The 27,973-nt window shown below is 35.5% G+C and overlaps 1 protein-coding gene across 5 annotated transcripts in view; it reads left to right on the forward strand.

Annotated features, from left to right (window-relative positions):
• Positions 1-27,973, forward strand: part of NBEA (neurobeachin) — an 816,964-nt gene that overhangs the window by 753,947 nt on the left and 35,044 nt on the right. For all 5 annotated transcript variants that reach the window (XM_016197269.2, XM_016197275.2, XM_087814370.1 and 2 more), the window contains one exon: positions 8,917-9,084. In XM_016197269.2, the coding sequence (XP_016052755.2) occupies positions 8,917-9,084 (168 nt within the window). The remainder of the gene's footprint in view (positions 1-8,916; positions 9,085-27,973) is intronic.

A 27,973-nucleotide genomic window follows, 5' to 3' on the forward strand; every position in this document is an offset into this window, starting at 1 on the left:
TAGGTAAAAATTTGCATTTGGAGTAAATTACACTAAAAAATACTTTGCTCAGAAAAAGAATTTTAAACAATAGTATAACATAAAAATTTTTGGAAGTATTTTACAGCATATTAAAATATTGAGATTGATACCTTGTGTGTGAGTGCCTGCTCTACCACCTGTCTGCCTTGACACTTTGGACAAATAAGGTATTCTCCTCTCTTGGAGCATCAATGTCCTACTTATCTCTGAAATGGCATTTGTTCATTAGCTAGACCTTTATTGAGAGCCAGCTCTGAGCAAGTTATGATGGAAAACGCAAGGAAGAATTGGACATGGATCCTACTCTAAGTAAAGCTACGGTAGAGAAATTCCTTCATTTATCTCAGTAATTAAGTCATAAGGGCTTATGGCACACTTCATAATGCTATGGGTTCTGGGAACAGGAGCATGAGTAGCACAATTAGTAGATGGAAGGAACTCACACTCCAGTTAGGAACACAGACAATTAACACAGTTACAGTAAGCACTGAGAGGTGGTGTAATCTACTCAGTTCACAGATCATTAGTGAGCATCCCAGGGATTGTGTGCATGTTTGCAGTGCACTGGTGAACAAAGATGCTACCATCACAGAGATTACTTTTGATCAAAGGGAGACAGACAATAAAGAGTAAATAAATAAGTAAAATATATAGTATCCTAAAAGGTGATCAATACTATGGAAAAAAGTAGTAGTGCAAGGGAAAAGGATCAGGAAAACAAGGAGGGTGGCCAGGATCGCCTTGCTGCAAAGGTGAAACTTGAACTAAGGCCTGAAAGATGTGGGAGAGTGAACCAGGTGACTCGGGCAAAAAGCATTGCAGGCAGAGGAACATTTGTGGCGTGGACAGCGTAGTTGGCAAGTAAGCCACTGGGTTAGGGTGGAATGAGCATGATGCACACAGGAGGAGGGAGGACTGAACCTTGAAGGCCATCAAAAGCACTTTGCATTTTTAATCTCACTGAAATGGAGAGTCATTGCCATGCTTTGAGCAAAAAAGTGTCATGATCTTACTTATTTTCTTTTTCTTTCTATTTATTTATTATTTATTTATTTATTTATTTATTTATTTATTTATTTATTATTTGCTTGTTTAGTTCTCTTCATAGTTAACTAATTAACAGTTCATTATATTAAAATTGCCCTGCTCACATTATTGGTGTGGTTTTACCTTTTATTTCACCCTGAATTATTACTCTAATTAAGAATGTTTTCTTGGAAAACAGCAATTTGAATAAGTTAAAATCTATATTCACAGGTGGTAGAATGATGAGATAAATCATTTGAGGCTAAGATGGGGCAGGGAGTATGGTCAACTTGATTAATTCCTCCCCATACTCAGATAGGTTGATTTGACTATAAAGATGACTGGTTCACTAAGAATGAAAGTAAAGGGAATAACTGAATGTTCACATAAGAGATTTAGAGAGCCATCATTGTGGCAAATAGTTTCATTAAAGTGCATTGTTATACATGGATTTTCTTCCCTATTAATAGTGAGAAAGCATCCACAGACATTTTCCCCTTTTCATCTTGCTTGAAAGTTTACAGGATATATGAAATATTTTGACAAATTATATTTAGCTAGATTTTTATATATAGGACTGAGCAAAAGTAGGCTTACAATTGTGAGTATGCAAAAACTGTTTATTCTTGCAATATTATTTATTCCTCTATTATATTTTTCTTTTTTATTTTCTTTTACTTATTTATTTTTTATTTATTTATTTTTTGAATACATGCTGATATTTTCAGATTTGCTCAAATGGGTCTATTTTTTCTTTTTTCCTTTTTTTAAGTTTCTTTATCTTTATTGTTGAGAATAATTACAGATGTCCCCTTTTTATCCGCACTGATCCCATCCATCCCACCCCCAGGCTTTCCCCATACCAATGTCTGTGATCATGGATTATGCTTATAAGTTCTTTAATTAATCTCTCCCCACCCACACTCACCTCCCCACCTTCCCTTCTGAGATCCCTCAGTCTGTTCCATGCTTCTATGTCTCTGGATCCACTTTGTTCATCAGTTTATTTTGTTTATTATATTCCACATATAAGTGAGATCATGTGGTACTTTTCTTTCTCTGACTGGCTTATTTATTTTTATTTTTTAAAATAGCTTTATTGAGATAGAACTCAAATACAATACAACTCACCCATTTTAAGTGTGTACTTCACTGGTTTTCATTACAGTCACAGATATATGCAACCATCAAAACAGTCAATTATGAACATTTTCATCACCACTAAGATATTTTCATACTCTTTAGCACCTCTTCACCCATGCCTGAAGCAACCAGTAATCCACTTTCTGTTTCTATATATTTGCCTATTCTGGAGATTTCATATAAATGGGAATCATATACTATGTAGCCTTTTATGACTGGCTTCTTTCACTTAGCATGATGTTTGCAAGGTCCATCCCTATAGTACCATGTATCAGTACTTCATTCCTTTTTATCACTGAATAACATTCCACTCTATGAATGCACCACGTTTGGTTTATTGGTTCATCAGTTGAACTAATATTTAGGTTGTTTCTACTTTCTGGCTATTGTGAATAGTGAATACTCTATGTTCATTATTACAGAATAATAATAATGTTATATTAGTATTATAATGATTATTATACAATGTTTATTCTATGAACATTCATGTACAAGTTTTATTTGACTACGCATTTCCAGTTCCTTTGTGCATATACCTAAGAGTGGAATTGAAAGGACCACTCTGGCTGCAGTGTTGGCAATGAACTGTGGAGGCACAGGGTAGAATCAGGCATATCTGTCAGGAGGTTTTGTAAGAGATGATGGTGGCTTGGAGCAGGTTGGTAGCACTGAAGGTAGTAAGAAATTAATCAATTCAGATAGTAAGAAATTAATTGATTCTGGATGTATTTTGAAGTTAGACCCAATATTCTGCAACTTGTTAGTAGTGACCATTTGCCCTCACATTTCTCTGTCTTACAGAACCGGGTAAGGGTGGGGGACAAGTGTGCAGAGTGGTGAGAGCTGGAGCAGCACAGATAGACCCACTAAATTTAATAATTTCCACTAGAAATGGGGTGGGGGTGGGGTTTAGTGCCTATTTCCACTTTGACTTCCAGCAGAAATTCCAATAGCAGCAAAAGACCAAGTCAGCATGTTTATCTTGCACTAGACTGTGATTTTTTTGAGGACATGGAATGCTTACTTATCTATGTATCCTCTAAGGCCAGTGTCTGAAATATGGTAGGTGGTCAGTAATTTGGAGCTGGAGAGAGATTAGACTACATACACCATGTGTATTTGCATTTCAGTAGGATGTGTTTCTGGAGTTTAGAAATTTTTCGTCTTGGGCGGGTGAGTGGAGGGGGAGAGATTAACCAAAGAATTTATATGCATATACGCACAACCCAAGGACACAGACAATGGCAGGAAGAGGGACGGGGGAGGGGGATGGGATAGGGTGGAATGGGTCATTGGGTAGAAAAAGGGACATCTGTAATATTTGAAACAAAAATAAAATAAAATTTTTTTAAAAAAGCAATAAAAAAAAAATTTGTCTTTTTTATCCCAGTATCCCCAGGGTCTAAAACACTGCCTGGCACATAATCGTTGTTCCATAATGAATGAATGAATGATGAATGAATGTTTGTTCCCTCTGTTTTAAATTCTCTTTTCCCAGATGTTCTTATAGTTCACTTCCTCATTGTAGTTTTTAATTGTCACAAACTCAAGGAAGCCTTCTCTGAGCATTGCCTCTAAATTAGCAGTCCCACCCCATCCATCCATACTCCTTAATTTTCTTTTCTGGTTTTCTCTTTTCCTTAGCACATATCACCTTGTGACATACTCTGTATCTTACTAATTATCTTGGGTTTTGTCGCGCCCCCCCCCCCCCCAATGTAAACCCTCTGGCAGTGATTTTGGTGTCTTTTATTTACTGCTGTTATCCTAGGATCTGGAATAGCGTCTGGCACATAGCATATAATTATTAACATTTGATGAATGAATAAATGAGCTTTTTTGCCACCCCTGCTCTCACTTCCTGACATTTCTTTTCTTCCTTTCTCATGGCCAATACATCTTTCTCATTGCTTAATCAACCAATAAATATTTACTAAAAAATTATACTTAATGCTAGGTTTGGAGCTATGGGAATGCAAAAGAAGCATTAGATACTGTTTCTATCTTCAAAATGCTTATATCCTAATTGAAACAATGAAGTGCTAATTGGTAAAAAAAAAAAACAAAACACCCCACAACAATCCTTTTTATAGCACTTTGAAATTTATATGTAAATTAATTTTCACAAGTAAATTTGTATACATTATCTTACTATATTAAACAGGAGGGTACTGATGATGATGTATCATGGAAATTCATGGAAGAATTCATAGACTGTGAGCTGGATAACTCAGAAAACAAACACTGGATTTAAGTAAGAAGGGTGGATATGATTTGAAAAAGAAGCAGGAAGATGAAATGCTTTCATCCTAAAGAGAAAAGAGCAACAAAGGCTTAATGATTGTACCTACTGCTGTGTGCCTGAGGCTGTGAATTTTCTGTGCTCCTGGAGCCAAAGATATACTGTATATTAAGAAGTCCTAAGAATAGTAGGGGAGGTTAGGATCAATGTTTGAGGGGTCAGGTAAAGTTTACACTAAGTATGTTATGCTAGGAGGAACCTTGGAAGATTTGAAATAGAGGATTACAGTATGAGCATGATGGTTTCATAGGTCTGTTCCACAGCAGGGTGCAAGATGGGCTAGATGAGAGAAAGAAGTTGAAGTCTTTTACATATGGAAAGCAGTGAGAGAGCTAAGACTTGGATGGTACTGGTAGGAATGGAAGCTAGTCCTCTGTATTACACACCCAGTAAGCAATCAAGTAATAGAATAATTTAGGCTCCCTCCCCAAATAAACATTTAAAACAACTATGTTGTCTTTTTTTAAAATAGTTGACTCTTTCACTGGATAATAGCTATAACTTCAATATAATCATGAAAAAGAGGCTAGTGTAAAGATATAGGGTGATGGAGCAAATTTAAAAACATGACCCATCTATATGCTGCTTACAAAAGATTTACTTCAAATCAAAAGACACATGCAGACTGAAAATGAGGGGATGGAAAAAGCTATTCCATGCAAAATAAATGTAAAGAAAGCTTGGGTAAAAATACTCATCAGATGAAAAGACTTTAAAACAAAAAAATGTAAAAAAAGACAAAGAAGGACATTACATAATTTAAAAGGGGTCAATCCAAGAAGAAAATATAACAATCATGCACATCTATGCACTCAAAATAGGAGCACCTAAATATATAAAGCAATTATTAATTGATATAAAAGGAGAAATCAACACTAATATAATAATAGTAGGGGATTTTACTGTCCCACATCAATGGATAGATTATCCACACAGAAAATAAGGAAATAATGGCCTTAAATGTCACATTATAATGGATTAACTTAATAGATATTTATAGAGCATTTCATACCCAAACTGCAGATTACATATTTTTTTCAAGGGTATATGGAATATTCTATAGGTAAGAGCACATGTAAATCTACAAAACAAGCCTCAATAAATTCAAGAAGGTTGAAATCATATTAAGCATCTTTTCTGACAGCAATGGCATGACTCTAGAAGTCAACTACAGGAAGAAAACTGGAAAAACATAAATGTATGGAGACTAAACAACATGCTTCAAAGAGGAAATCAAACAGGAAATGGAAAACAATCTTGAAACAAGTGAAAATGAAAACACAACTTTACAAAATGTATGGGATACAGCAAAAGCAGTTGTAAGAGGAAAGGTCATAGCTATACAGGCCTACCTTAAGAAATAAGAAAATCCCTAATAAATAATCTAACTTTACACCTAAAGGAACTAGAAAAAGAACAGCCCTGGCCAGGTTGCTCAGTTGGTTGGAGTATCATCTAGTACACCAAAAGGTTGCAGGCAATCCCCAGTCAGGGCACATACCTAGATTGTGGGTTTGTTCCCTAGGTTGGAGTGCATATGGTAGGCAGCCGATCAATGTTTCTTTCTCATATTAATGTTTCTCTCTCTCTCTCTCTCTCTCTCTCTCTTTCTCTCTCTCTCTCTCTCTCTTTCTTTCAAATAAATAAAAAAACATCTCCTTGGGTGAAGATTACAAATAAATAAATATATATTTTTTGAATGTCTGAAAGCAAGAATTTTTTTAAAAGAAGAACAAACAAAACCCAAAGTAAACAGAAGGGAGGAAATAGTTAAGATCAGAGAAGAAATAAGCAAAATAGAAACTGGGGAAAAAAAAAAAAAAAAAAAAAACAATAAAAAAATAAGAGCTATTTCTTTGAAATGATAAAGAAAATTGACAAATCTTTAGCCAGACTCATCAAGAAAAAAATAGGGAGAACCTAAATAAGTAAAATCATAAATGAAAGAGGAGAAGTTATGAACAACACCATAGAAATGCAAAGACTCATAAAAGAATACTATGAACAAGTATATGCCAATAAATTCAACATTTGAGAAGAACTGGATAAATTTTTAGAAGTATGTAACTTTCCAAGGCTGAACAAGGAAGAACTACAAAATCCAAGCAGATGGATTACTAACAATGAAATCAAAGCAGTAAACAAAAGACCCAGCAACTAAAAGTCCAGGACCTGATGGCTTCACAGGTGAATTCTACCAAACAATTAAAGAATAATTAATACCTATTCTTCTTAAATTATTTCAAAAATTTGAAAAGGAAGGAATGCTTCCAAACTCATTCTATGAAGCCAGCATTACCCTGATATGAAAACCAGACAAAGACAATAAAAAAGGAAAATTACAGGCTAGTATTACTAATGAACATAAATGTTAAAATTCTCAACAAAATATTAGCAAACTAAATTCAATAATACATTGAAAGGATTATACACCATGACCAAGTAAGAAGTAAAACTCTTATTTGCAGATGAAACTGAAAATCCTAAAGACTTCACCAAAAACTATCCTAACAAATTAATTAGGTTACATTACAGGATGTGGAATCAATAAACAGAAATCTGTTGCATTTGTTACACCAATAATGAAGGATCAGGAGGATAAATTAAGAAAACAATGACATTTACAATTGCATCAAAAAGCATAAAATAGTAATAAATTTAACCAAAGATGTGAAAGTCCTGTATTCTGAAAACTGTATGACACTGAAGAAAGCAATAGAAGGGGATAAAAATAAATGGAAGGATATACCTTGCTCATGAATTCGAAAGATCAATATTTTTAAAATGCCTTTACTACCTAAAGCAATAAACCGAATAATGCAATCCCTACTAAAATACTAATGTGATTGTTCCAAGAATTAAAACAACTAATGCTAAAATTTGTATGCAACCACAAAAGACCCCACATAACCAAAAAAAACCAAAAATTCTTTTGAGAAAGAACAAAGTAGGTGGTATCACATGCCCTGTTTTCAAACTATACTACAAAACTACAGTAATCAAAACAGTATAGTACTGGCATAAAAGCAGGTATGTAGATCAATGGAATATAATAGACAGCCAGAGAGCCCAGAAATAAATCCTCACTTACATGGTCAATCTACCACAAAGGAGACAAGGATATAAAATGGAGTAAAGACAGTCTATTCAATAAATGGTGTAGGGAAAAATGGACAGATATGTGGAAAAAAAGAAATTGGACCACTTTCTTATACCATGTACAAAAATAAGCTCAAAGTGAATAAAGTACTTAAATGTAAAACCTTAAACTATAGAACTTCTAGAAGAAATTATAGGTAGTGAACACTTTGACATCAGTTTTAGCAATATCTTTTTGGATATGTTTCCTTGGGCAAGGGCAAAAAAATAAACAAATGGGACTACATCAAAATAAAAAGTTTTGCACAACAAAGGAAACCAACAAAATGAAAAGACAACCTACTGAATGAGAGAAGATACTCACAAATGATACATCTGATAAGGGGTTAATATCTAAAATATATAAGGAAAACATACAACTTAGCACCAAAAAAACAAACAATCTAATTAAAAAATGGGCAGAAGATCTGAATAGTCATTTCTCTAAAGAGGACATACAGATGGCCAACAGTCATATATGAAAAGATGGTCAACATCATCAATTATCAAAGAAATGCAAATCAAAACTACAGTGAGATACCACCTCAGGCTAGTCAGAATGGCTATTATCAAAAAGTCAACAAATATCAAGTGCTGGTGAGGATGTGGAGAAAAGGGAACCCTTGTACACTGTTGGTAGGATTGTAAATTAATGTAGGCACTATGGAAAACAGTGTGTAGATTTCTCAAAAAATTAAAAATAGAACTATCACCTGGCAGTGGTCGAGCGTTGACCCATGAACCAGGAGGTCACGTTTCGATTCCTGGTCAGGGCACATGCCTGGGTTGGAGGGCTCAATCCCCAGTTCATGGTGTGCAGGAGGCAGCCAATCGATTATTTTCTGGCATCATTGATGTTTCTATATCTCTCTCTCCCTTTCCCTTTTTCTCTCTGAAATCAATAAAAACATATTAAAACAAATCACCTTAACAAAATAGAACTATCATATGACCCAGGAATTCCACTTCTGAGTATTTATCTGAAGAAAACAAAGACACTAATCCAAAAAGATATATGCAGCCCTATGTTCATTGCAGCATGAATTTATGTTGTATAGGTAATGGAGTGAAGAGTTAAGCATTTAAGAAAGAAAATTTTTAGGTTTATTTTTTATTAGAGGTTGTATTTTGCCATTTCTAGGAGCAGAAGATCTAATATAGATAAAATATAGGAATGTAAAGAACATATCCTGCTTATTTATATAGAATATTTCAAAGTAAGAAAAGGATAGAGTGCTTTACTAAGTTTATACAAACTCTCATTTTCTTTTCTTGACTCATTTCAGGCCTTGGAAAGTGAATTTGTTTCTTGCCAACTCCATCAGTGGATTGACCTTATATTTGGCTACAAACAGCGAGGACCAGAAGCAGTTCGTGCTCTGAATGTTTTTCACTACTTAACCTACGAAGGCTCTGTGAACCTGGATAGTATCACTGACCCTGTGCTCAGGGAGGTAGGTGTTCAGTTCCATATTTTTCCAAAAAAATATGCCATCCCTCAAAAACAAATGTGAGTTTCTAGCTCTTTCTGTATAAATTTTCTTTCAACATAAATTTTTACAAAATATAATTTTCAATCCTTAACAAATGTGGAAAAATGAATGTTATCTATCAAAACCAATAATGAGACCAGCGTGTTGTTCCTGTTTGAATTGCAGACATATATAATGCACTCCAATATCCTAATTTCATAATGCACTCCAATACCCTAATTTCATTTACTTCAGCATCTTCATTAAAATGCTTAATACCTTATGTGTGTTATTAGTGAAACCTAGTTGAATATTTAAATATAATAGTTCACATAAAAATAATCTTCCTGTGTGTGTTTTTTAATAAAAGCAAAATTATAACCTAGGCAGAATACTCAAAAAATGTATCAATGAGGCTGTAGTATTTTATTCCCATATGTTCTCACCCTGAAATTTTATAGCTAACAGTTGGGAATTATATATTACAGTAGCAATTTTCAACCTTTTTAATTTCATGGCACACATAAACTAATTACTAAAATTGTGCAGCATACACAAAAATATATATTTTTTGCAGATCTGACAAAAAATAGGTATAATTTTGACTTCATACAGGCAGTATTGTGTTGGCTGTTGTCACTTTTTTATTTAACAATCTAAGGGAAAGAGGTCAGTGCCTCTAACTAAATAGTCAGGTATTGCATGTTTTAAAAATTCTTACAGCACACCAATTAAAAATTCCTGTGTTATAGTATTTGCCTAAGTATTTTTAGTGAAAATATTCAGATAAAATATTATTTAAATCACTTCCACATTGCACAAAATGATTTCAGATAGGTGAAAAGAGTGAACATGCAACAGCTGCTACATAAGTGTCTCTGCAAGGATGCTCTATTTCAGTGTTCCTTCTACCAGATATCTGCCATCTGCTCTATGCAAAACAAGTAATCATTTGTACATTTCCATTCAGTGGAATGCTTTTTTAATTCTTTTACTTTTTATTTTAGAGATGGGAAATTTGTAGATTTGGAAAAATAAAATTCTACAAGAATGATGCGCATCCATAAAGTTATTTCCTGCATACTTTTATTTTTTTAAAAAAATGACTTTATTTGTATGGCTTCAAGCCAAGAAGAGGAAATAGAAGGGAAGGTGCTTCATGATCACTGATCATTGGACCCTTTTGACTAATATTCAAAGAACACATTTCAAGCATGGCATTAAGTAGAATATTATATCATATTGTGTTCACAAGGAAGTAGAATTATTGCCTGACGCTGGGAGTAAGAGATAGAGACAGATAATAAATGAATGAGAGAGAAGCCAGATATAATGAAATTAGTTGTGGAAATAGGGGATTTTCTCTACAAAACATTACAATCACCTAATTTAGTATCTCCCCAGTTGTGTTCAAACTGTAATAAGATTATTTTGTAGGAGATAATTCTGAGCTTAATTATTCTCTTAACAATACACCTTTGCTTAACACATGCCCAGTTCTATAAACTCCTTACAAATTATATTCTCCTTTTAGATCTAATACCTTAGAATCATAACAAAAGAAAATTATTAGAATAGCTTCTTATTTGATTCCAAAACCAACTCCAAATTATTTTTTGACTTTTAAATATTGTAGTCAATTTTGCTCCCGAATATTTTATTATATATTTTTATCCATTATAAGGTTCTGTTCTTATAAAGAAGTTGCAAGTTAATCCTCTTGGACAAATACAAATATTTTAAGCATATTGCATGTAATGAAAGTGCAAGGTGGCATTAAAATTGACAGAAAAATAGCAGATTTTTTATATTTAAATGAGAGGAGGGAAAAGAGGTTAATGAGAGCATTAAAAGAAAATGGAATCAGAACTGTGACTTTCTTTACATGGGTATAGTGTTTATGATTTGAATCCTATAAAAAAAAATCTGCTTCTACAAAATACTGCACCATTGCTCTGGATAGTGAAAGAAACAATGCATAGGTCTTAATTGTCAAACTGTAAAACTTTCTAATAAATCATTACATGAAAATTTGTAATGTAAAATTTTTCATTTGAGTGGGAGTGGTTCAACCCAAATTTTTGCTTATTGTATAGATGATCAGATCAATATGTTACGTACTGCTCCTGATGACCCCTAGTGATGCAGACAGTTGAGTGCTAGGGTACTTTAGTTCAGGACTCTCCTCTAGCACATCACTGCTGAATACTGAGGTTCTATTAGAGAAACTCTGAGAATTATTTTGGTGATATGTGTCCTCCCTCCCTAGGCTCCATGCTTGCCTCCCAGACCCAATAACTCTTATTTTTCAGAGTACTGGGTGAGGAAGCATGTACCTAGAACACTTGTTATCTTCCTTCCCCCAGCCAACATAGACCAGCGGAGATGTTTACCCTGACCCTATGGACCTTTGTCAACTCAGCAGATTAAATGTATCAACAAATTAAATGATCTCATGGGATATGAGCTAATTTTCTCTCTCCCCACTCCCTACCCTTATCTCCTCTACCACCAACCTAACATATTCCCACAACAAAAGTTCACTAACATTTAAGAACCTGCAGCAGAGGAGAACCCAGCCGAATCCTGTGAGCTATCTAATGTGGCCAAGTGATTAATCTCACTCCACCTCAGTTGCTCTCTCTATAAAGGAGGGATAATATAGAACATACGTTTCCCAATATAAAAGCACTTAGCATATACTGTCAGAAGAAAGAGCCATGTAGAGAAGTGGAATGAAGTATAGCATATTCATTGTTCGGTAGTCATCTGTGCCCCGTTACATACACAGTACCCCTGTGAGGAGGCCCTCTGGGATGCACAACACCTTTATCAAACCATCAACATAGACTTCCTGGAGGTCTCCCCTGTGGTGCTGTGACTTGAAAGAGTTGATACCTACCTAAATGGTCGGACATAAGCTCTTGGGAAAAAAGCAGTGTTCAGAATGTTAACCCTTGTACTGAACTAAATATATTCTCTTTATTTTGTGATATTTATCTTAGTATTTTTAAATGCTGAGATCACTACATTTCACATAAATAAAATCAAAGGAAGGCTCATTACAGTTATCTTACACTAAACTCCAACTAGCCTAAGGAAGACGTTTCTTTTAAATCCTTATATTAAACACTGATTTAAAAGAGATATATCTGATGTATGAATGTCCCTTTTGTAAAAAAAAAAAAAAAAAATCTCACATTTTGAGCTTTGATGTTAGAGCTAAAATTTAAGAAATGATTTAAGGTTATTGATTCGTTCTTCCTTGACAGGTGAAATCATGAAGCAGCACTAACCACAGCAATTATGGCATTAAAATGTCAAGAAATTAGAGGTCAGAATAACAGATAATTTTCTTCTCTATGTCAGACTTTAAATTGACATTCTTTGACAGCTTCGGATCTCTGGTTGAGAAAATACTTGTAAAGCAGTAATTGATAATAAGCTTTATCATGACAGCCTCTGAGCAGAAACATGACAGAACAGTTCTGGTGCAAAGATTTTCTTAATATGTAAACACTAGATCTGTTGTCTATTAGATATTATTTGAATTGCCTTAAGTCTTGACTTACATCATAATCTAGACACATTTTTTATAGATGAGCTCAATGGGCTAAGTGATTACTTTAAGCATGATAATGAATATTTTTTCTTATCAATTTTTACATATTAATAAAAAATTATGTGATTTTTGCTTACCAAATGATGACCGAGAAACTCCATCTTATGACCTACCTAAGTTAGTAATTATCTGGTGCCATGATTTTCTATCTCCTTGCTACTCAAATGTGGTCCATAGACCACAGGTATCAGCAACACCTGGGAATTTCTTTGAACTTCAGACTCTCAGGCCTCCCCAACCTACTAAATTAGATAATGCATTTAAGGAGATCCCAGCTGACTTATTTGAGACATTAAAGCTTAAGAAGTACCGCTCTACTAAAGGTGTGTTAGAATGGTATGGAAAACTTTATTTTTCTTACAAAAGTAGAGAGAATGGTGTAATGAACCCCATGTAAATTTTAACTATAATTCAACAAAGAATTCCCTACTCAATATAGAGGAACACCTGAGAGACCCGTGCACTGAAACATCTAAAGGTGGGCAACCAGGAATAAGCGAGGAGACAAGATGGAAGGAAAGCTCAGACAGTGGCCACAGATGCAGCCCTGCAGCTGGGACTTTGTGGCAGGGTCAAGAGAGGGGAGGAAGCTGGCAGTAGCAGATGCTTCTTTTGGTGGGACGAACAGAAAGCTGCAGGGGCAGTCCAGCAGGGCAAACAGAGTGAGCAGTGACTGAGCCAGCAGATGCCTGACAGAGGGCACGGTTTTGTGACGTGGCTTTCCACTGTCACACAGGGGTGTTTCTGACAAAGAAACAGAACTACAGAGCCCTGCGGCCCCATGGACTGCCAAAACCTCCCATTGCCTCGGTGTCGGGCCAATGAACATTTTATCTGAAAACCAAGGGCTGTTGCAGTGGAACTGTTGTTTCCTTCTGTAACTGATTCCCGGTTTGGTGCTTGGGGCTGGATTCTGTGGAGGTCCAGGGTCACCATTATGGTGAGGGCAAAACAAACCCCACCCCTAAGAGGCATGGCTGTACTGTCTTAAAGAAGCTGCAGAGGTCAAGTCTGGGAGATCACAATGGTAAAAAAATCTTGTGATTCAGTGACATCTGCTGGAAAATAGTAGAAAGACCTCTTCAGGGAACGCTGGTATAGAAGGGATATTTATGCCTAGACAAAGGAGGGTAGCAAGTACTATGAATAACCACGGCAACAAGGATGATCACAGAGAAAATGGAAAAATCCCTAGAAAGCAAGTTGGCCCACATGGAAATATGTGATATAAATGACATAGAATTCAAGATTGCAGCTCTGAAAATACTCCATGAGATGAGAGAAAATATAGGAGGGCAATTCAGTGCCCTCAGAAAACAAATCAATGAACAAAATCAATACTTTACCAAAGATATTGAAACTTTAAAAAAGAACCTATCAGAAATCCTGGAAATGAAGCACTCATTTAAGGAGATTAGGAATGAGCTACTGAGCATAGAAAACAGAGCCATTCAGATGGAGGAAAGAATTAGTGATATTGAAGACAGAAATCTAGAAATGATGCTGACAGAAGAAGAGAGAGACCTGAGCATAAAGAAAAATGGAAGAGCTCTACAAGAACTATCTGACTCCATCAGAAACAGCAATATTAGAATAATAGGCATTCCTGATGAAGAAGAGAGGGAAGGGGGAACAGAGAGTCTATTCAAACAAATAGTGGATGAGAATTTACCAAGCCTATGGGAAGAATTAGATCCCCAAATCCAAGAAGCAAACAGAACACCTAGTTACATCAATTCAAAGAGTCCCTTTCCAACGCACATTGTATTAAAACTGTCAAAAAACAATGACAAAGAAAAAAATTCTCAAAGCAGCCAGGGAAAAGAAAGAAGTTACCTACAAAGGAAAACCTATCAGAATTTCATCTGACTTCTCAGCAGAAACTCTACAAATCAGAAGAGTGTGAAACCAAATATTAAACATTTGAAAGAGAGAAATTACCAGCGACAAAAAATTTATCCAGCAAAATTGTCCTTTAAATATGAAGGAGAAATAAAGGCATTCCCAGACATACAGAAGCTGAGAGATTTTATCACCAGAAAACCTCCATTGCAGGAAATACTCAAAGGAGTTATTTGTTCTACCTAAAACAAAGAACATAAAGTCACAACACTATGAGTAAGATCGCCAAAAACTTACAGCATAAACAGGGCTAATTTGTTACAACAAAAACATAAAGGGAGAGGGAGAGAGGTGTGAACTGGCAAAGGAGGATGAACATCAGATGCACTCAAAACAAGAATTATTGTATATACACAACTTTATTTTTTATAAATCTAATGGTAACCACACACAAAAATCTCCAAACGACGACACATAGCTCAAAAAGGAGGATGCAGAGGAAAGAAGTATGAAACACCACCAAATGAAAACAGAGAGAAGTACAAAGGAAAAGAACCAATGGAAGCACAGAGCTACCAGAAAACAAAAGATAAAATGGCTACAGGGAATCCTCATACATCAATAATTACCCTAAATGTAAATGGTCAGAATTCACCAATAAAGAGGCACAGGGTAGCAGACTGGATCGAAAAACAAAACCCAACCATGTTCTGCCTACAAGAGACACAGCTAAGCTGCAAAGACAAAGTTAGATTCAAAGTAAAAGGGTGGAAAATGATTCTCCAAGCAAATAACATCCGCTGAAAAGCAGGTGTAGCCATACTTATATCTGACAAAATAGATTTCAAGACAACAAAGATAACAAGAGACAAAGATGGACACTTTGTAATGATAAAGGGGATGCTACATCAAGAAAACATAACACTTCTTAATATAGATGTACCCAACCGGGGAGCACTGAAATATATAAAGCAGCTACTGACAGAGCTAAAGGGAGAAACAGATCAAAACACAATCATAGTTGAAGACATTAATACTCCATTGACAGCTCTAGACAGTTCAACTGAACAGAAAATCAATAAAGAAATATCAGCCTTAAATGACACACTACACCAAATGGACATAATTGACATTTACAAAGACTTTCATTCTAGAACTGAGATTATACATTCTTCCAGCGCACATGGAACATTATCAAGGATAGACCATATGTTGGGTCACAGAACTAGCATCAACAAATTCAAGAAGATTGAAATTTTACCAAGCATATTCTTTGACCACAATGCCTTGAAATCAGAAAGCAACTGCAAAAGGGAAGTAAAGAAACCCATAAACACATGGAGATTAAACAACATACTACTAGAAAATGACTGGGTCAAGAAGAAATAAAAAATGACATCAAGAGATAGATAGAGACAAATGAGAATGACAATACAACATATCAAAACTTCTAGGATGCAGAAAAAGCAGTAATAAGAGGGAAGTTTATATCATTACAGATCTGTCTCAAGAAACAAAAGAAATTCCAAGTAAATAACCTAACATCACATCTTATAGAACTAGAAGATGAGCAAAAGCAACCCAAAGTCAGCAGAAGAAAGGAAATCATAAAAATTAGAGCAGAATTCAATGAAATTTTTGAATTCTATACAAAAATAATGATAAAACAAAGAGTTGGTTCTTTAAAATGCTTAATAAAATTGACAAACCCCTGGTTAGACTCACTAAGGAAAAAAGGGAAAAGACCACGGCTGCTGTGGCTCAAAGGTTGAGCATTGGTCTATGATCCAGGCTATCACAGTACAATTCCCAGCCAGAGCACATGGCCAGGTTGGGGGGCTCGATCTCCAGTAGGGGGCATCCGGGAGGCTGCTGATCAATGATTCTCTCTCATCATTGATGTTTCTCTCTCTCTTTCCCTCTCCGTTCCTCTCAATAAAATAAATTAAAACATATTTTAAAAATAAAGAAAAAAGAAAAATGAGAAAAGGTCGATATAAACAAAATCAGAAATGAGAGGTGAAGTCACCACAGACATCACAGATATACAAAGGATCATAATAGAATATTATGAAAAACTATGTGCCACCAAATTCAATAACCTAGGAGAGATGGATAAGTTCCTATAAATATATAACCTTCTTGGACTAAATCATGAAGAATTGGAAAATCTAAATAGACCAGTCAGCAGGGAGGAAACTGAAACAACCATAAAAAATGTACCAAAAATAAAAGTCCAAGACTAGATGGCTTTACTAGTGAATTCTACCAAACGTTCAAACATGATTGAAAACCTATCCTTCTCAAACTCTTCCAATAAGTTGAAGAAGAGGCAATACTTTCTAACACATTTTATGAGGTCAATATAACCCTAATACCAAAATCTGGCAAGGATAACACAAAAAAAGAAAACTAAAAATCAGTATCTCTGATGAATACAGATGCAAAAATCCTAAACGAAATACTAGCAAATCGAATACAGCAGTAAATCAAAAAAATAATACATCATGATCAAGTGGGGTTTATTCCAGGGGCACAAGGATTGTTCAACATACGTAATCAATCACTGTAATACACCACCCTAACAAAACAAAAGATAAAAATCACATGATCTTATCAATAGATGCAGAAAAAGCATTTGATAAGATACAACATCCATTTATGATTAAAACACTCAATAAAATAGGAATAGAAGGAAAGTACCTTAACATAATAAAGGCCATCTATGATAACCCCTCAGATAATATCACATTCAATGGTGAAAAACTGGGGAGATCCACAATGGCAGAAGACTGAGTGGATGCTACACTGACACTGTCCTGGGACCAATCTGGATTTACAACTAAAACAGAAAAGCGATCCTGAAAACCAACTAAAGACTAGCTGGGGAGCACCCTCATAACCAAGGAGGAAAAGTGGAGATCGCATAGAGCCTGGTAGAAAGTGCGGATGTGAGAGGGCTGGATGGGCTTCCACAGGCAGCAACTGAAGGTCCAGAGGGATATCTCAGCTGTGGGGAGTTCTCACTGAGGACTCTGGGTCCTAAACCCCAGCATGGGCTTCCCAGCCAAGAGCACCAGAACTGAGAAAGGTGCCCACACAACATCTGGCTGTGAAAAGCAGCAGGGTTTCTGTCTGCAAGGGAGAGGCAGCTGGAAATGCAGGCACCCTCTTAAAGGGCCAACACACAACATTTTGTGTGCAGCCACTCACCTTGGACTCTGGCGGAGGGGGAGTGGAGTGGACTGGAGCTCTGTGGTGAGAGTCTGGGAGTCATTCCCCCAGACTGTGGGGGACATATTTCTCCGGAGGCAAATTTTTGGCTATTGCCTGAGGAGGGGAAGCAATTGTCCACACCCTGCTGCAGAGCCTCTTGCCCTGCCCAGAGGAGTTTCTACAGCCTGAAGCTTTTTAAGAGACTGAGAACAACCAGCTGTCCCACCCTGTGGAGCTTCTAGAGCCAGAGGCTTATTAAGAGAATCAGATTAATCAGTCTGCAGGCAGAGGCAGACCTCAGGGTGCTTTTGAATCTCTGCCTGATCTGTTTTGGGACCCAGGCCTTAGAAAAGCAGACTGTGGTGTGCATCTTCATCCTGTCCAAACGCAACCAGCCCAGCAGTGGAGACCTCAAGCCTGGGGTTGTTGATAACCCCAAACAGGGTACTCAGCGCCAGTCACAAACTGCGTCTGAAATTGACCTGTACCAGAGACCCTCCCAAAAGACTGAAGGTCCTAGCATATCTACCTAACACTTAAAAACAAACCCCAAAAAGTAGCCAAAACGGGGGAGACCAAAAACAAGAACAAAATGAAAGAACAAGAGAAGTCTCCAGAAAAAGAGCCAAATGAAATGCGGATAAGCAGTCTCTCAGACACAGAGTTCAGAATACTGATTGTAAGGATGGTTATAGCATGAAAAAAGATATTGACACTGTGAAAAATGAATAACATAGCAGAAATAAAGAATACATTGGAAGGAATAAACAACAGATTAGAGGAAGCTGAGGTTCAGATCAGTGAATTAGAAGACAGGGTAGAAAAAAATCACTCAGTCAGAGACCCAAAAACAAAAAACAATTAAAAAACAGGAGGACAGTCTAAGGGAGCTGTGGGACAGCATGAAATGTAACAATATTGGTATTATAGGAGTGCCAGAGGCAGTCGAAAGTAAGCAGGGTTTAGAGAACCTGTTTGATGAAATAATGGCAGAAAACTTTTGTAACCTGGTCAAGGAAAAAGGCACACAAGTTATGGGGGCACAGAGAGTCCCAAGCAAGAAGAATCCAAAGAGGCTCACACTCAGACACATCATAATTAAAATGCCGAGAATCCAAGACAAAGGGAGAATCTTAAAGGAAGCTAGAGAAAAGCAATCTGTTATCTACAAAGGAATCCCCATAAGGCTGTCATCTGACTTCTCATCAGAAACTCTACAGGCCAGAAGGAAATGGCATGAAGTATTCAAGGTAATGCAAAAGAAGAATCCGAAACCAAGATTACTCTATCCAGCAATTTTATCAATCAAGATGGATAGTGAAATAAAGATCTTCCTCGAAAAAAAGGTTAAAAGACTTTATCACTACAAAACCAACATTACAGGAAATATGAAAGGGACTGCTATAATTAGAAGTAGAAATAAAGAGAATGGGAAACATAGGTATAAAGAAACAAAATGGCAGTAGATAAGTATCTTTCAATAATAACCTTAAATGTAAATGGATCAAATACCTCAATAAAAAGATATAGAGTGGCTGAATGGATAAGAAAACATGACCCAAATATATACTGTCTACAAGAAACCCATCTCTGAACAAAAGACTCATACAGGATGAGAGTGAAGGGATGGAAAAAATTTCCATGCAAATGGAAATGAAAAAAAAGCTGGGGTACCACTACTCATATCAGAAAAAATAGACTTCAAAATGAAAACCATAAGGAGAGACGAGAAAGGTCAATACATAATACTAAAGGGATGAATCCAACAAGAATTTATAACCCTGATAAACATATATGCACCTAATATAGGAACACCTAAATTTATTTAAAAAAAAACTTCTAGAGGACTTTAAGGGAGAGATCGACAGCAATACAGTCATACTAGGGGACTTTAACATCCCACTGACTTCACTGGATAGGAATTCCAGACAAAAAAATCAACAAGGAAACAGTGACCCTAAATGATACACTAGATCAGATGAATTTAATTGACAATTACAGAACATTCTTACCCAAAGCTGCAGAATATACTTTCTTCTCAAGAGCACATGGGACATTCTCAAAGATAGACTACATGTTAGGACACAAAACAAGTATCTACAAGTTCAAGAAGACTAAAATATCAAGCATCCTCTCGGATCACAGTGGCATGAAATTAGAAATCAACTACAATAAAAAACACTGAAAAACATTAAAACAAATGGAAACTGAAAAGCATGTTTTTAAATAATTAATGGGTTACCAAAGAGATTAAAAAACAAAAAAAAATCTTCCTGGAAAAAAAATGAAAATGAACACACAACTCCAAATCTATGGGACACAATGAAAGCAGTCCTGAGAGGGAAGTTCATAGTACTACAAGCCTATCTCAAAAAACAAGAAAAAGTTCTAATAGACTCTCTAACATTACAACTTAAACACTTAGAAAGAGAAAAATAAGAAAAGCCCAGAGTAAATAGAAGGAAAGAAAAAATAAAGATCAGAGCAGAAATAAATGATATACAGACTAAAAGAAATACAAAGATCAATGAAACCAAGAGCTGATTCTTTGAAAAGGTAAACAAGATTGATGAACTTTTAGCCAGGCTCATCAAGAAACAGAGAGAGGACCCAAATAAACAAAATCAGAAAGAAAAGAGGTGAAATAACACCTGACACAACAGAAATACAAAGGATTGTAAGAAAATACTATGTTCAACTATATGCCACCAAGCTGGACAACCTGGACGAAATGGATGAATTCCTAGAAAAATACAACCTTCCAAAGCTCAATCAGGAAGAGTCAGAAAGCCTAAATAGGCCAATAAGTGCTGATGAAGGTGAAACAGTAATCAAAGGGCTCCCAGCACACAAAAGCCTTGGCCCAGATGACTTCACTGGGGAGTTTTACCAAACATTCAAAGAAGAATTAACACCTGTCCTCCCCAAACTATTTCAAAAAATCCAAGAGGAAGGAACAATTCCAAACTCTTTTTATGAGGCCAGCATTAGCCTAATTCCAAAACCAGATAAAGACACTACAAAGAAAGAGAATTACAAACCAACATCCCTGATGAATGTAGATGCTAAAATCCTCAACAAAATATTAGGAAATAGGAGCCAGGAATATACTAAAATGATCATACACCATACCAAGTGGTATTTATTCCAGGAGTGCAAGGCTAGTACAGTGTTCTCAAAGAAATAAACGTGATATATCACATAAACAAACTGAAAGAAAAAAATCACATGATCATATCCATAGATGCAGGGAAAGCATTCAGTACACTCCAACACCCATTTCTGATAAAAACTCTCAGCAAAGTGGGAATAGAGGGATCATACCTCAACATAATAAAGGTTATATATGACAATCCTACAGCCAACATCATACTCAACGGGCAAAAACTAAAACCATTTCCCCTAAGAACAGGAACAAGATAAGGGTGTCCACTCTCATTCAACTTAGTACTGGAAGTCCTAGCCACAGCGATCAGACAAGAAGAAAAGTTAAAAGGCATCCTTATTGGAAAGGAGGAAACAAAACTGTCATTATTTGCAGATGACATGATATTGTACATAGAGAATCCTAAAGACTCCACAAAAAATCTACTAGATTTAAAAAATGAATTCAGCAAGGTAGCAGGATACAAAATTTACACCCAGAAATTGATGGCATTTTTATACACCAATAATGAACTCTCAGAAAGAGAAACTAAAAAAAAATACCATTTACCATTGCAACTAAAAAAATAAGATACCTAGGAATAAACTTAACCAAAGATGTAAAAGACCTTTATTCAGAAAACTACAGAACATTGAAAAAAGAAATAGAGGAAGATATAAACAAATGGAAAAATATACCATGTTCATGGATTGGAAGAATTAACATCATTAAAATGTCCATACTACCCAAAGCAATCTATAAATTCAATGCAATCCCTATTAAAATATCAACAGCATATTTCACAGATCTAGAACACACACTTCAAAAATGTATATGGAACCAAAAAACACCTGAATAGCCACGACTGTCTTGAGAAAGAACAAAGTTGGAGGGATCACAATACCAGATATCACGTTATACTACAAATCCACTGTAATCAAAACAGCCTGGTACTGGCACAAGAAGAGACATATAGATCAGTGGAACAGAACAGAGAACCCAGAAATTGACCCATGTCCTCATGATCAATTAATATTTGATAAAGGAGGCAAGAACATATAATGGAGTAAAGACAGTCTTTTCAGTGATGGGTGTTTGGAAAATAGGACAGGTACATGCAAAAAATGAAACTAGACCACCAACATATGCCATACACAAAAATAAACTCAAAATGGATAGAAGACTTAGATGTAAGACATGAAACCATAAAAATGCTGGAGGGAAACATAGGCAGCAAAATCTCAGACATCTCTCATTGCAATATGTTTCCTGATACATTTCCTAGGGCAAGAGAAACTAAGGAGAAAATAAACAAATGGGACTGCATCAAAATAAAAAGCACAGCAAAAGAAACCATCAACAAAACAAAAAGGGAGCCCACTCTATGGCAGAGCATATTTCCCAATGATACATCGAATAAAGGGTTAATATTCAAAATACATTAAGAACTCACACTTAACAAAATGAAGACAAACAATCCAATTAAAAAATGGGCAAAGGGCCTAATTATACACTTCTCCAAAGAGGACATACAAATGGCTAAGAGACATATGAAAAAATGCTCAATGTCACTAATCATCAGAGAGATGCAAATTAAAACCACAATGAGGTATCACTTCACACCTGTCAGAATGGCTACCATCAACAATTCAAGAAACTACAGTGGTGGCGAGAGTGTGGAGAAAAAGGCACATTAGTACACTGCTGGTGGGAATGCAGACTGGTGAAGCCACTATGGAAAGCAGTATAGAGTTTCCTCAAAAGATTAAAAATTAACCTGCCATTTGACCCAGTGATCCCACTTCTAGGAATATATCCTAAGAAACCAAAACAGCAGTCACAAAGAACTTATGCACCCCTATGTTCACAGCAGCCCAATTTACAATAGCTAAGATCTGGAAACAGCCCAAGTGCTCATCAGTAGATGAGTGGATAAAAAAGCTGTGGCACATTTATACCATGGAATACTATGCAGCTGTAACAAGGAAGGATATTTTATCCTTTGGCACAGCATGGAGGGAACTAGACAGTATTATGCTAAGTGAATAAGCAGTCAGAGAAAGACAAGTACCACATGATCTCACTTATATGTGGAATATAATAAACAAAATAAACTGATGAACAAAGTGGATCCAGAGACATAGAAGCATGGAACAGACTGAGGGATCTCAGAGGGAAGGTTGAGAGGGGGGTGTGGGTAGGGAGAGATTAATCAAAGAACTTATTTGTTTATAACCATAACCCACTGACACAGACATTGGTTTGGGGAAAGCCTGTGGGTGGGATGGATGTGAGGTGGAGGGGATCAGTGGGGATAAAAAGGAGACATCTGTAATATTCTCAACAATAAAGATAAAGAAACTTTAAAAAATAATAAATAAATAAATAAATAAATAAATAAATAAATAAATAAATAAATAACACCTATTTCTTCCATGTTAACCAAAATATATGTGTGTGTGTGTGTGTGTTTTAAATGATTTTTAGAGAGAGAGGAATGGAGAAGGAGAGAGAGATAGAAATGTCAATAAGAGAGAAATGTCAACATCAATTGGCTGCCTCTTGCACACTCCCTGTTGGTGATCGAGCCTATAACTTGGGCATGTACCCTGACCAGGAATCAAACTTGCAAAAATTAAGAAAGGAAAAACAAAACAAAACAAAAAAAAACCTGAAAGGTTTTCCTCTAAGATCAGGAATAAGACAAGGATGTCCACTCTCACCACTCTTATTCAACATAGTTCTGAGAGTTCTAGACAGAGCAGTAAGGCAAGAGAAATAAATAAAAGGCATCCAAATAGGAAAGGAGGAAGGAAAACTGTCACTTTTTGTGGATGACATGATTCTGTTATAGAAATCCCTATAGACCTCACCAAAAAACTATTAGAAACAATAAACAAATATAGTAGAGGTGCAGGATACAAAATCAATGTACAAAAATCCATTGCATTCTTGTATACTAACAACAAAACTTCAGAAAAAGAAATGAAAGAAACAATTCCTTTTGCAATTGCAACCAAAAGAATAAAATACCTAGGAATAAACTTAACAAAGAATGTGAAAGAGCTATGTGCTGAAAATTACAAAGCATTATTAAGAGAGACTGAAAAAGACACAACAAAATGGAAAAATATCCCACGTTCATGGATTGGAAGAATCAACATGGTTAAAATGGCCATATTACCCAAAGCAGTATACAGATTTAATGCAATTCCCATCAAAATACCAATGTCATTCTTTTAAGAAATAAAATGAGAAATCATCAGATTTGTATGGAACCACAAAAAACCCAGAATAGCCAAACCAATCCTGACAAAAAAAAGAATGAATCTGGAAGCATCACATTACCTGACTTCAAATTAAACTACAAGGCTATGATATAATCAAAGCAGATGGTATTGGCACAGAAACAGACACACAGATCAGTGGAACAGAATAGAGAGCCCAGATATAAAACCACATGTATATCGGCAGATAATTTCTGACAAAGGAGCCAGAAACACACAATGCAGTAAAGACAGTCTCTTCAATAAATGGTGCTGGGAAAACTGGAAAGCCATATTCAGAAGAATTAAACTGGATTACAGCTTTTCCCCATTTACAAAAATCAACTCAAAATGGATCAAAGAACTAAATGTGAGATCCTAAACAATAAGTTACATAGAAGAAAACGTAGGTACCAAACATATGGACCTTGGTCATAGAGAACATTTTATGAACCCGACCTCAAAGGCAAGGGAAGTAAAGGCAAAAATAAATGAAGGGAACTATATCAAACTAAAAGGCTTCTGCACAGCAAAAGAAACTGACAACAAAACAAAGCGGGAGCCAACAAGATTGGAGATGATATTTGCCAACAGCTCTGACAAAGGTTTAATTTCCAAAATATATAAAGAACTCATAAAGCTCAACACCAAACAAACAACTGAAGCAAAAAGTGGGCAGAGGACCCAAATAAACACCTTTCCCAAGAATACACACGAGCAGTCAATAGATATATGAAAAGATGTTCAACTTCACTAGCAATTAGGGAAATGTATATGAAAACTACAATGGGATACCATCTCATACCTGTTCGAGTGGCTATTATCAACAAGACAAGCCATAACAAGTGTTGGACAGGTTGTGGAGAAAAGGGAACCCTCATTCACTGCTGGTGGGAACATAGACTTGTACAACCACTATGGAAAGCAGTCTGGTGATTCCTAAAAACATTAAGCATAGAGCTGCTGTATCACCCAGTAATCCCTCTCCTGAGTATATACCTGGAAAACTCTAAAACATGTATTTGCAAAGATAAATGCACCCCTATGTTCATTGTAGCAGTATTCACTGTGGCCAAGACATGGAAACAACCAAAGTTTTCTGCAATAGAGAACTGGGTAAAGAAGATGTGGTACAGGTACACAATGGAATACTACTCAGCCATAAACAAGGATGAAATACTGCCATTTGCAACAACATGGATGGCCCTTGAGGATATTATGCCAAGTGAAATAAGTCAGTCATGAAAAGCTAAGAATCATATGATTTCACTCATATGTGGGATATAAAACTGCAATTCGTGGATACAAACTGCAATATGGTGGCTGTCAGAGGAAAGGGGGTGCCAGGTGAAGGAGATCTTAATATATGGTGATGGGAGAAGATGTGACTTTTGGTCATGGGCACACAGTGCAATATACAGATCTTGTAACATAGAAACCCACACCTAAAACTTATATGTTCATATTAACCATTGTTATTACAATAAATTTAATTTTTAAAAAAGGTACTATGGGATTATGCCATAGTTAATATTTGGTTAGTAGAGATTGCAAATTAAATTCCACACTAAATTTTTTGTTGTGCATACTCATATAATAGGTGGATCATATTTCTAAAATTGTTTTTCAAAATTTATCACATTTATGTGAATGGATATAATTGGTCAAGCCTGTCTTCCTCAGTTTGTGATTATATGGTATGTAGTAGGCAATAAAATAAGATAGAAAGGTAGAAATCAGATAACTTGCTAAATAATGGCCCTGTTTTTATTACTTGAGTGACATTGAGTCATTTTACTTTTATGTATCTTTGTTTTCCCACCTAAAATGATAACAGAAATTATACCTATCTCATGGGGCTATATTTGAGGATCACAGGAGAAAAGATATGTGAAAATACTTTCTAAATTATAAAGTGCTACACAAACATTATTATTATCTAAAAGCATAATCAAATTAAATACGTTGGAAGAAATTTTGTTTTAAAAATTTATATCTCTCTGTCAAAATATCTACTGTCGACACTGCCAAACTGAAAAATGATTTACATGGCTTCTCTTTGACAATGAGAAATATACACATACACACCTATCAAAAAAGCTATTTTGTTCTCATACATTTAGAACAGATGTCCCGTTTATGCATACATACACATTTATTCTGGAAATATTAAAACATTAAATATATTTAATATTATCAGTAGTCATAAAAATGTGGTGTTTGTAGTCTAATTTTTTGTTACTAATATTTATTGGTCTTCTTAAATTATATTTTTTTTTCCTTTTTACCTGACAGAGATAACTATGCATTCTTGTGGATCTGCTATAGTGAAAATATGCCCATAGATCGCTTCAGTTTTCACTTTATTTTCTTGCTGAAACATTCCTTGCTACTACAGAGAACTGACATGATAGATCTGTCAGGAACCAACACAACAGATGTGTCTTTAACCAAAGCAGCTGTAATGCTGGCTTCCCTAGAAGGTGAATTAATAAAATTTATAAGGAAGAAAATTAACCCACTTCTCATCCTGACAATCTAAATGAAAGTTTTTGTAGTGACATTGATGGCCTGTATAAGCATTGCTTATTCATCCTATGAATTGCAGTCCCGTGTTTTGTTTTTTTCTTTCCCAATTTCTGACTTCTTTATTTGATCTGACAAGGGATATCACCATCCTTCTGGACCACTTGAGTGGTTTGTATCACAGTGTTGTCCATTTACAAGTGCCATGATGCCTAACTGTCTTCATAAGAGGGATGTTCAGGTTCCTTCTCCTGGCCAAGTATTCTGAGACATGATTTTAACAAATGATCAACAGAGCATCCGATAAAGGTTTCTTAAAACTATCTTTTCTCCCTATAATTACTAGAAGTTTTACTGACCTAAAACTGTTAATAAATTCAAAAACTAAATTAAAATAGAAAACCCCTCCATTTTAAATTATTGGAGTGGAAATACACATTAGGTAGGTTCTGAATTTAAAGAATCACTTTGGGAGCAAGAAGAATATTATGATCCCTAAAACTACTAAGAGTATCGATTTAAATGTATCTGTTTACATATTGTTTCTTATCCACTGCAATAATGCTTGCATTGCCAAGATTCAATGAATAAAGTTTCTACATAGAAATTAGTATCAAGGAAATAATGACAAACATTTAATATTAATTAGTGAATATATCTTTAATATAGGTTTGTCTTTCTTCTCATAATGACCACAGTCCTTAGCTACTCCTTTGTCGTCAACCATCCACTAGAAAAGCACAAATAATGCAGCTACTCAAAGTGGGATGTGTGTCACTTATGTGAGATGTGCTTTTCCTCCTCTTTATATTATTTTTATTGTGTGGTATTGAAAAGTGCTAATTATTGATTTTCAGAAACTAACAGCAAATACTTTCATAAGCATCTAAAGTTGTATTTGACATAAGGAAGATGGATGAAAATTGCAGCCTGCTGTTGGTAACAGAAATAGCTGGAAGGGATTTCCTTATCTCTGTTAACATAGGTTTCAGTTATTTTACACTGTTGTTACCTCTTGTTCCCTTGGCATAAATCAACAGTTATTCAAAACATGTTGCATGCTTCAATTTGTTGAAGTAGATATTCTTCAATCTAAGTACCTAACCATTTCAGTTAGATGTTTAGGACTAATTTTTAAAGGTTTTAAACATATTGATAATGGGCCTATTTAAAGCCCTTTGAATTCTCAGTATCATGTATCTAAATTATTGTTTCCCACTATGTCAAAATCAAAGAAGAGCATTTTGTTCTACC

Source organism: Miniopterus natalensis, chromosome 2, assembly GCF_054644295.1.
Source record: "Miniopterus natalensis isolate mMinNat1 chromosome 2, mMinNat1.hap1, whole genome shotgun sequence".
Lineage (NCBI taxonomy): Eukaryota > Metazoa > Chordata > Mammalia > Chiroptera > Miniopteridae > Miniopterus > Miniopterus natalensis.